Raw genomic sequence first — 12072 nt, 5'->3', positions numbered from 1 at the left:
AGAGAAATGGCTCCATACCTCCCCAAAATTAAGTGCAAACGTTTACTTTGTGCATGAGTAGAACTGAACTACAAACTACTCGTCATGGGATTACTGTTAAATGGGTATGCGTGCTGTGCATAGTCAGTGTCAGTGTATTTTCAGTAATTATAAAAATATTGTGTTTAGATATAATTTAAAATTATTTATAGACATAAGTTCCTGGACTCCTTAGATTAAATTCCTCCTATATTCAGGAATTAAAGTAAATGATACAATACTCAATGTATTTAATGTAAGTAGAATGAAACATGGCAACCTTTTGCCTTCACAGAAGCCTGATCCTCAATTTCTGAAATTCCCAGCGTTCATTTTTAAAATATTGTATATTATTGATAGTCTTTAACTTAAGCTTTAATAACCTAAAGAAATGGATAACAGATACTTGAATTTAGTAACTGTATTACATGGTTTTAAATAGACCAAAAAACTTAAGTTTTTAATGAATATTCAGCAGTTCTGCAATGACAAGAACAAGACAATTCTGTGCTACAATGAACAGATGAGCAACACAGAAAGTAGTCCATTAATCTATGTCAGCTTTAGCTACATGGCATACCGACAGCCTTGAAGTGGTCTTGTGCACAAGGAACTGTTGTGATTAGTCCACAGGCTGTTCTGCAACTAAAAGAATGGACGCATTTGTTAATGCATTAGGTTAATAACTGACCTCTGATGTCAAATCACCCAGCAATAAAAAGATCTAAGATCTATTTTACTCATGAAATATATCACTATATTATGTAATTGTGAAATCACACCAGTGCATAACAAAATGTCTAGAGCAATTATCTTCCAGTAAATCCTTTGTGGTTGCTTAGGAAATCAGTGTACCACAGATACTTGGACCTGTGATACCCATTTTGCCTACAGCTATGATTCATCAGGCACTGGGGCAAGTTGAATGTTACGGTAAATTAGAATAAAAAATAGTGAAAGGGGGATTAGGGCAAAGCTGAGCTACTGCAAACAATGGGCGCTAAGGTACCCGTGACTTTGTAATTATCAGGTCTTGTCAGTTCTGCCAAATTCTTTTACATGGTTTGCTTTTACTCACAACTAAGTATGGCAACGAGTTATAAAAGCTCTCTGATATATTACTTTTTAAGGTAGCTGTTTACAGGGTAACCCTATTAATTATTACAGCCTGACAGCGTACATAGAATCTCACCCTTTATTATGTGTTGTTTGTAAATGATGTATACCTGCTTCACTGTGAAAAATTTGAACCTTGCTAATAAGTATCATTTGCTACAACTAATGTAATTTTGACTATTTTTTTTTTTTTTTGTCTTTTTCTCTCACCCTAGTATGAAAGCAAGGTAAAAATAATCAGATTACTTGCATGACTTGCATGTGTCTAGTAAGTGCAGCTTGAAAGCACAGGCGGCAAGGCAGAAGCAGCGTGTGGGCAGCCTTTATACCAGCTGTTACGCTAAGGCTGTTAATTCAGCGAGTCGCTCCTGCCGCAACAAGCAAAGCTGCTCCCAAGTGCTTAACGCCGTCATCTTCCATGCTGCGCGCACACCCCCCCCCCCCCCGCAAGCAACTTTTATTTTCTTCGCACAGCTGCTTACTTCAGCTGTGTTTGTTTCTGAGAGCGGAATGCCTGGGAAGCGGCGAGCCGCATCGCCGAGTTTGGGTCTGACCGGCAAAGGCGACGTAGCGCCGGCTCAGGCGGGGAGCGCCGCGCTCCGAGGCAGCGAAGCAGTTACTGCGGAGGGTATGAAAGGCAGGTGCAGTTCTGTGCGAAATTTGCCACTCCTGAGTTTAAGAACAGGGGGATAGGAGAGGTCACCTATTTCTGCCTAAACAGTTTATTGATGTTTGTGGCTTTTGCTTTGATACGCTCAGATACAAACTGTTTTGCGGCTTAATGCCTGGCATGAATTACAAAAATGGCAGCTTATCCCCGCCCCCAACCTGAGAAAGATTATTTCCTCCCAAGCTCCAGAAACCTTTTCTTGTGTTCCCTTGACACTGATCCTAATTTGGGAAAAAAAAAAAAAAAAAAAAAAAAAAAAACCAGGCCAAGAATTTGTGCAAGATCTGAAAGAACTTGGACCTTGTTCTGCGTGCTTTGGAAGGGAACAAGGGAAAAAAGAGGGAAAAAAGGAAGTCAGGAACACATCAAGCAGGTGTTAAGTCTTTACGAGGATGTAGAGTTCATACGGGTTGAGAATTATAGGATAGCAGTGACTGCCTGTTGCATGAGGGCAGTCTGTAACTGGACAGAGCAGGAAGGGGGTAGGAAAATGAATGGTTTCTGGACGGCAAAGACAGAAGGCTATGGGCACTGCTGACAATGAGGTGGCAAATTCTTCTGCTGCTGGGAAGACGAGGCTGTGAAGGAACCAGGGAAGAGCGGGGAAATAAAAAAATCAAAAATGAAAGTGAAATGAAATACATGCCTGTGAATAAAGCAGAATATGGATTATTTTAGTAAATCAGATGCTTACTTTTGAGGATGTAAATTTGCCAGAGAATACACTGCGCTTGCTAGGATGGCTATAATGCAAAGAATGGCTTTCAGTACCAAAACATGCAGCTGAACTGCATCTGTGCAAAATGGTTTTATTTTGTAATTAATATTCTTTAAAATATTTTCTTTCCTTCCAGGGAGCTGAAGTGCTTGGTTCCCCTCCCTTCCTCCCCCCAGTTTTAACTCCTTATTAATTTTCCAAGTTAATTTTTCTTTCTTTGAGCTGTTCATATTATTCAGATATTCTACTAAACACTCATGGGTAATATTTTGAGTGAATTAACTAGTGCTTTTGGGGGGGGGGGGAGCTTTACTCTTCATGACATGAATGGCAGCTTTTTTTCTGAAGTGGCTTTATACAGCTTTTTTTCTTGCAAGCCTGGTTCATACGTTGCCAACAGTTGTGGTCTTACTCTGGTGTTCCCAGGCCTGGGAAATCATACTTTTGCATTCAAGCATGCTAGCTTTGGTGTTACTTTCAGGGGTTTTCTCATTTCTTCTGGAAAACAGCTGATGAGCCAAACCATGTAACTTTGCAATTCTATTACAATATTTTTCTGTATTGGATGGATAGTTAGGTTCTGTAACAAACCCAAGTATTTGTTTTTTTTCTTCAACTGCCTGAGAAAGTCAAATATATTGCTGTTCCACAAGAAAATATGCAGCAGTTTTCATAGGAAAGATAATGGGAATATAAAATACACAGAAAACAAACATCAGTCCACCTGCACATAAAGAATTCCTAAAGAATTAAAAAAAAAAAAAATCTTTTTTTCAGTCTTTGGCAAAGACTGTATAAAAAATGTTTGTATGCTGCTCAAGTTACTATTTCATTAGGATCTAGCATGCAAAAAAGTGAATGAAACATTTGTCTTCCAGTTAAGGTCTCTCCTTATTGTTATGATTTTCTAGCTTGCATCTTTCTGCTTTGCCTAAGGAACAACTACTTACTTATTTCATAGCTCACTGCATTTAAACACCAAAGGTGACAGCAGTCCTTTACAAAACAAAAAAAAAAAACCCAAAACACCAAAAAAAACCACCCCAAACAAAACACTAAAGAAAAGAAAGAAAAAATGGAAAAGACTACTGTTGTGAATTGGAGATTAGATGAATCTACTGTTACACCTTTGAGTGACAGAAGGCAGAGTGCAATATGTGCTGATAGGTGGTAGAAGGGAAGATATATTCATTTGAGTGTATGTCTGTATTTTAAAACAAAAGAAACAAGCATCTGTGCATCTGAAAGTGCATGTGTGTGTGGCTGGCTGACCGTGTTCTCCCTAAACTCTATTTTTGAAAATACATTGTACTTCTAAATTTTTTTTAGGCCTGAAGTGATCTTAAAGAAATATACGGGTTGCCTCAAAGAGATTGAAATTTCAAGGACACCGTATAATATATTGAGTAGTCCCGATTTTGTTGGTCTAACCAAAGGATGCACACTAGAGGTTAGTCTGACTTCCATGTATTTTGGTCTTAATGGTTATAAAGGTTTTCTGGTTTCTGATTTTATGGCATAACATATTAATTGTATAAGGTGTAGTCAGACACACATAAGGCTCTAACCTGAAAATCAGAACAGTTATATTTAAAAGACGAAAGGCAAATGAGTCTGATCAGCAAGTAGACCAGTTTTCCAGATCCTAACTTCTTGGACAGTATCCCTGGACAGCTGTGATATCTCTATCTCTAAAGTGTAGGATTTTCTGAAATGCTTACCAGTGGTCTAGTTCTGTTTCAGCCGTCTAAAATGGGAAATACTGACAGTAATGAGGATAGAATTAGGCACTGACAATATTGCAAAAATCTTAGAAAATTATTACGTGCACAAAATCCAAGGATTTAAATTATTGTCTTTAAACAAATTATTGTAAAATGATTCACTACAGAAAACCTGAGGTACTTTGAGAATCACAGTATATTTGGGGGTAACTGAAACAAAGTCACCTTGAGGGTAGGAACTGTAGAGTACTTACTGTTACGAGCTACAACTGAGCTGGAAGACACATTTCTTACTGGTCACTAAGAATGTGCAGAAATGGTGTCATTATTTTAACTTTAAATACAACTCAAGTCTCTTTATTTTCAGTTATTTGCTGCTTCTAATTAATAGGCTTTCAAAGCATATAAAATTCAAGCGATCTGATCCTAAGTTTGAGAGAGAGTATAGTAATTTTCCATGGAAAAGACGAGTCTTGTATAAAAAAATATTTCCAGTAACATTTGTCTCCCAATAAATGGTTTGTATTTCTTTCCTGGAAATGTATGCTAGTTTTGCAAGCAGATGTATAATCTAGAGTTCCCTATCAGATACCACTACAGCAAATCTAAATGAGTTTTTGTTAAACAAATACTCTCCAAACATTTTTCTCCAAAACATTAAAAATTTCTGTTGAGCAATGAGTGGAACTTGGTCAGACCAAAATAAAGACGGGTACCCTCTTTTGCTGTGTTTATCACTTCTATCTCCGGTCTTCATCAGAGTAAAAACCACACAACAATAAGACCCTCAGACAGGATATTAGTGTAGATGGCTCTGTCATAAGATGGCCATTTTTCAGTTCTGGGGTTTGGGACAAACCTAAACTGTAAACAACCAGATTGCTCAAATGCTTTTAAATCTTACAAATTTGGGTTCAGCAACAAATTTCTGCACTTATTGTAGATACTTTCCCAAATAGGATAGTTGTGTTGATTTTCTTCTATTGCTATGAATCTTAGAAAGAACTTGGTTGTTCACATTATTTTGTAACTCTTGAGGTTTCTGTATTTGAAATCTAATTGGATTAACCATTTGGTTGGGGAATTAAATAAAATATCCTAATTGTACAAAACAGGATATGTACAATAATTGAAAAGAAGTGAAGTAAAAGCAAAAGATGAAGACTGGATATATGTTCAATTATTTAAATGCCCTCAGATTTCAGAGAAAGGTGATCATCAGCAATTACTTTATCTAGCATAATCTATTATCTCTATACCTGAAATAAATTCTACTGTACTAAAAAAGGATGAGTTATTTTAGAAAAAGTCACTGTTTCTATAGATTGGTCTTCCCTGGCTGGAAGAGTACAAGAATTGGCAGTGATTACAGAAAATCTTCAGGAGTATGCATTAGTTTATTATTCAATGACACATTCTACTCTTTAGACTGTGTTAATGGCTACCAATGTCCAAAGAGTTGGACCATCCGCAATGAAGGCTTCATTTATGAGCCTGATTCATCAAGAAAGCAGTGGTGCTTAGTGAAGCAAGAATGATGAAGCAATAATGATGAAGCAAGAATGATGAAGCAATAATGATGAAACAATAATGACTGATTAATGGGAAGTATTTTCTGGGCACATTTGACGAATAATAGAATCTAGTTTATGTTCGTATTGGCTGTTGTTTTCTATTGTATTGATTTAAAAGCAAAAATCCCACTGTATTAACTCCATGGAAAACATTCGTATAAAAGACACCTGTGAGCAGTTATTTTAATCCAGAGGATATAGCGAAATAAGACTGGAATTTTGCCTTCCTGTAAGACAGGATTCCAGAAATACTCTAATGATGCCAGATGTAAATAGGTAAATTAGTGTTTGCACAACACTTTGAGAAGTAAATTGCTTACTGTTTATTATTACTTTCCATGTCTTCACACTAGTTATATCTACGGAGTTTATTATTTTATTTAAGAAATCTTTTTGCATGTTCATCCTCTTGCTTTTAATCCTTTTAACGGACTTTCCTGTCCCCTTCTTCCAACAGAACATTTATACAGTTAGCTTCCCCAAGCCAGGTTTTGTGGAACTGCAACCTGTCTCCTTTGACGTGGGCACAGAAATCAACCTCTCCTTCAGCACCAAGAACGAGTCTGGGATCATTTTGTTTGGCACAAGCGGCACAGTTGTCCCCCCCAGGAGAAAGCGTGGGTACACTGGAAAGAAAGCTGCCCCTCTGAGGAGAAAGCGCAGACAGACGGGACAGGTACGAGGAACCTAGCAAAAGATAAAAAAACCCCACAGTTTTACTGAACTTCTTCCTCTTGGTTTGTTTTCAAGGTACTGTCAGATGTTTATACTTAAATTAAAATTCAGTGCTTGGGAATAAAATATTTCTAATGTTATCCTTTATCTGATGGAGAATCTGATAGAGGCTCAGAATTGTTTTTTTGTATTGGAGTAACTCTTTCTCTTAAAGACTTACAGTAGGGTATCCTTTGCTTGTTGCTAAAAAAAACCCCAGATTTGTTTTTCTATCATATAGATGCTTCCATGTTGTTTTTTAAATCAAACCTAAATATTCGAGAATACTGTTCTTCACTCATTCTGAGGACTACATATGCACTATTAATGCTTGGAAACATCTTTCATTCCTGTTCATACATATATAAATGTGGATCATTCCATTTCCCCTGAGGAGAAAAAGAAAAACATAGTTGCTAAAAGCAGTGCAAGATAAGCCCCTTGTTTGGGATCGCTTGTGTGGGATATAATACTTAAGAGTGCTCTAACCTCTCCTTCTCTCCCATAAAATACAAACCTGCAGTATAAATCTTTTCTGAAGAGGATAGAGTCAGTCTGTTCAGAGGAGGTACCTGCAGAGTCCAAGTGACTAACTGGTAAAAGTGCAATTGCTGTTAGAAATTATTCACATTTTGATTAATTAAAAACCTTGCAGACAAACATACTACAACAGAGATAAACAGAATATTTTGGTGCTTTCTTTGCTCAGGACTTCTGGGAAATGATATTTCATTATTCACTTTCCTGTCTGTTTTGGAAGAGAACTCTCAGTGACCTGGAGGAACACGCTCCAGGGACAGCACGTTGTAATGGCTCACCCGCATGACATTAACTTCGGGGTAGGGGCTCCTTTATCATTACCCAGCTCATCAGGTCACAGAAGTGAGCACGACACTCATTACTATAGTAACCAGAGGTTAGATCCTGAAATCCACTACAGCACGATATTGGTTGCTAGAGTAACAGCTAGTGTGATTTGCCAGCCCTCCAAATGCAGAACTCACGCTGAGATCAATGCTATTCGCGGCTTGATGGGTTTAAGACCAGGCCTCGTAACAGCAAAAATGAGAAGAATTGCAGGTTAGAAGTCTCCATCCTTCCCTGCAAACAGGTATGCAGAGTCAAGTCTTTTGATGAGGCTTTCCAGCGTGACCTCATTTTACCCATTCCTCATGATAAAAATGCGAGAGTCTGAATACAGCAGGAGCAGAACTGAAACTACAGTTATCTTGACTACGGTGAGCAAATTAAAAGCAAGTGTAAGAAAACAAAACATGTGCACTAGCCTACAATTGAGTGAAATCATTTCTTTCCAAATGTAACTTGCCTTCTAACTCCAACATGGACCTTGCAGGCCTACTATGCAGTGTTCCTGAACAGAGGTCGGCTAGAAGTTCATATCTCCACTGGGATACGGGATCCCCACAGAATCACCATCAGACCAGAAGCTGGCGAGTTTCACGATGGCAGAGCACACTCCATCCGGATAGAAAGAGCTAAAGGGTAACAAATACCTCAAAGTGCTACAGACCACACAGCACAGCTAATTCAATGAAGCAAATATTAGCAATCCACGTAAATGCTTCTGCTGAGGCAAAGAGTTCCACCCTTATCCAAAAATTCTAAGAAGTTAGTTTCTGACAGTGCTTATTATTCTGCAGAGCTGGGTTTACATGCTTTCCTAGGCTGTCAGCCTGTTTCTCCAGAGACCTGCATGTGTCTGAATTGGCATCTTTAACCTTCTGGTTCTTGGCAAATATATTTTATTAATCGAATCTGCGGATGAGAAATACTGCTGCGGTGCAGTAAATCGCCTTTTCAAGACACGTAGAAAAAAAGACTGTTTTCTAAGTATATAAACAGCAACAGCACAGCAGCCTGTAGCCTTTTTGTGCTGGTGCATGTACACGGGGTTATGGTGGTGCCCAGCTAAATGTGCTAAACCAATGACGGAGTCCCAGATAAATGGCAGACATTCTTACTGCTGGAAAGCCATTGCAGACCTTCTCAGCCCATGTTGTTTTAAACAGGATTTCACTTAAATTCCTTTGCTCTCTCTTAGACATTGTAAAAAATGCTAATTACACTTTTCCATTCAGAAAGTGATAAGAAACAGCACCGCTGTAGTGTGTAGGACTGAGGCAGTCAGTATTATTTATGGCCTGGAATAGCCTTTGTTCCAAGTAGCGTTTGTTGTGGACATTTGGACATACAAATGTGGACATTCTGTACAGACGTTCAGTGGATTAATGCACTATGCACGAAGTTGTTCTGTTTTGTTTAAAAAAAAAAAACATCAGAAAGAAGCTGTGACATCTAGCGTGTTACAAAAGGCACTTATTCAAGCCCACTGGACACTAGCTTCACCCTCTTACCCCCACAGCCCTGCAGCTTTCTTGAGCAACAATTCCTGTCTGCCTAGTCCAGAGGTGCCCTTCTGTCCTCTGTATAATCTTCTTTGCTTTGCTTTGTCCTTTGTCAGTGTAATTTTCTGACTGAATTTCTATTGTATTGTTAAAGAAAATCTTGTAAATAATGCCTTCAGACAATGTCTCTCCCCAGCTTCAATGACTAGTTCGAGGTAAAACTGCAAATCCTTTGGGAGAAAAAGTTAGTTTGGAAACGGATGACGGCATTTTGTGAAACATTTTGTGTCACTGTGACAGAACACAAATATGCAGATGATAATAAGAAGCTCTAAACAACAAAGTTCTTTTATGCAGTGCTATAGCAAGTACAGGAGCTCGACCTGTGAGAGCACATCAAGACACAGTTGCTGCACAATGCCATCCAGTGATGACGCTTGTTCAGTTGATTCCTCTGTGTTTTCAAGTAGCTCTGTTACAAAACAAATTGTCTGAACTCTGCAGTTTCTGTAACCTGAAATGGATGTGAAAAGGTATAAATTAAGATTAGCCCCTCCTCTGCTCATGGCAAACTCAAGCTTTATTTGATTAAATATGAGGAACATCCTTTAAAAACTCTTCAGAGAGATAATCGTCCATATAATTATGAAGTATTTGCTTTCTCTTCCAAGGTAATTATAGGATACTGTTGAAGACTAATGCACATCATTGTATGGTTCTGCTTGGAGCCAAACTGTTTACTATGGTAATGGCTAAAGATGAGATGAAATATTGCATGCTGATGAAAATATTGACAATCAGTAGCCATGACTACCATGCAGCAGCACAAAGGATAACTCGAGTCTTGACAGTCTGATTTCCCTACACTTCCTCTGAAGGCAGTGGAGTGAAGTGTCCTCTGTGGGACACTTCACAGAACCTAAATTAGTCTCTTGCTCTGAACTGCCCCCAGAGAAATCTCTCTCATTCTTCTGTTTCTGCTGCTGAAGGGTCTGGGAGAAATCCTAGAGATTGTCCCCAAAAATAAGACTTTTAATACCCACTTCCTCCAACCCTTTGTAAAATTAATCACTCACGTATTCTACAGCTTTCTATACCAAATTAATCCATCCAAAACTATGAGGAAATTCGACAATTTACATGTAGTACAACAGTTACCTGACTCCGGTGCTTAAGTCACTATCCCGTTCTGTCTAGGACTTGCGTAAATAACAAAGCCAAGTGTTTTGCATATGAAAACTGGCCTCTTTTCAATTAATATTTTCAATATTAACTTTCTAACATTTGTAATTATTGTTGAGGAAGAATACTGGAGTTCAATATAATTTTGCACTTGAAAAAAAGTGATCAGATTATTTCTGATATTTTGTAAGGATGCTCAGTAATACCGAAAAGGCCACTTACTTACAGATGTGTTTAGATAACTAACTGTAGTCAAAGACGCTTGAATAGTTAGGTCCTGATGTTTAATTTTGCATGAATGTAATACATTTGAACTAAAAACTGCACTTCATAAATCATATCGGAGTTTACCAGAGACACATACAGCTTTTTGGTGAGTCTGATTCTCTCCTGGCTAAATTCTATTAAATATAGTCTAACAACATAAAGTAACTATGCCAACTAGCGTTCTACATTCATTCAGAAATACTGAAGTTCTTATCTACCCTTTGCAACTCAGCTCACCTTATGCTGGATTTGTTCAGAAGTCGGAGATTTTCTATGTTTCATCAATGGTAAATTGTCCCAAAGACAGCAGTTACATTTTTGACTCTTGTTGCTATACCGTGTTTTACATGTTACCCATCAAAATAGTCCACTCTCTCCCAATTCCACAGTTAACACTGCTTTCTCAGTATATGCAATGTATGGCTTGGTAAACTAGTTTTTCACTTTCTGTCCCCTTTACTATGTTTCCTTTTAAATGTGGTACAAACCTGCAGCATTTGCATCTCAGTAGCTTTGACAGGCGAGAGCCTTCAGCTTTCTTCTCACATTTGGATTCTAGCTTTTACCAGAATAATGCCCTTCACCGTATTTACCCCTTTTCCTCTTTGCTTTTTTTTCCATTTCTTGACTTGGCTTGATCAGCCAGTAGTGCTGTGCTCCAGAAGCATCTACCTTCCTCCCTACAACCTTAACACCGTCTTCCGCAGGACTTCATTGTCTTTAACTTGTAGCGTATGCATTACCCATGAGAGAGAATTGTCGCACTCGTATCAGTACATGGTGAACAATCAGTAGTTCTTCTACTCTGCCGTCTCCCACAAAAAAAAGCCAACCAGATCTTTTTAAAAAGTGTACGGTATGTATCTGTGGTTGATTCTGCAATCAGAGCAGTCTGTGGCAGTGTCTGTCCCCCAGCAAGAAGACGATAACTTGTACAAACCAGGAAATAGGGAGCCCAAACAAAACGTGACCCCATGCTGTTCCCATCCTGCTGAGCACTAGATGATTGTACCTACCATCCCAGTAGAGCAGGCTCATCCCAGGCTCTACATGGAAGCAACAGGTCAGAGTTTCCACGCTGCAAACCACTTCTTTCTGTTCATCCAGTGACTGATATTATCGCCTCTCTGCAGCGTGGCTTGGACAAGCTCTGTCAGGGGACTACCAAGGAAGCATAGCAGTAGCTGAAAATCTTCGAGTGGTTAATATGCATTTAATGTGAGCTGCTAATTACATAATTTGGGTGGCTCGGTGTTATAGCTGGTGTACAAGTAAATGGGGCCTGCAAAGTGGCGATTTCAATATGAGCAATAACCAGAGTAAAATGTATGTTTCTTTGCCTTCAAATCTTTTTCACAGGATGTTCACTGTTCAAGTCGATGAAGACAAAGGCCAGACTCAGAGATTGCCAACAGACCAGCCCATCTCTGTTAAGAAACTCTTTGTGGGTGGTACCTCTTCTCAGTTTCAGACTGCACCTCTCAGAAACATACCGCCATTTGAGGGCTGTATATGGAATCTTGTCATTAATGCCACGTAAGTCTCACTGATGCCAACAAATGACCAGTTCATGAGGGCTGGTTAACTACCTTGGCTGCCAAAAGAAACTTCATTGTTGCAAGGAAGCATACAAACAGCAAGCCCTAGAATATGGTCTGTTTTCTTAATATGCCCTTCCTTTTTTTGTCTGCAGTATACACTCCATAGGCTATACAATTAATGA

General features: G+C 38.7%; 1 protein-coding gene across 1 annotated transcript in view; it reads left to right on the top strand.

Moving 5' to 3' along the window:
• Positions 1-12072, top strand: part of LAMA2 (laminin subunit alpha 2) — a 318297-nt gene that overhangs the window by 288825 nt on the left and 17400 nt on the right. The window contains exons 53-56 of the mRNA XM_082480248.1: positions 3852-3972; positions 6278-6496; positions 7889-8037; positions 11709-11885. Coding sequence (XP_082336374.1) covers positions 3852-3972; positions 6278-6496; positions 7889-8037; positions 11709-11885 — 666 coding nt within the window. The remainder of the gene's footprint in view (positions 1-3851; positions 3973-6277; positions 6497-7888; positions 8038-11708; positions 11886-12072) is intronic.

The sequence above is a fragment of the Vanellus vanellus genome (assembly GCF_965231255.1).
Source record: "Vanellus vanellus genome assembly, chromosome: 3".
NCBI classification, from domain to species: Eukaryota; Metazoa; Chordata; class Aves; order Charadriiformes; family Charadriidae; genus Vanellus; species Vanellus vanellus.
This window is presented reverse-complemented; position numbering and strand designations above follow the sequence as displayed.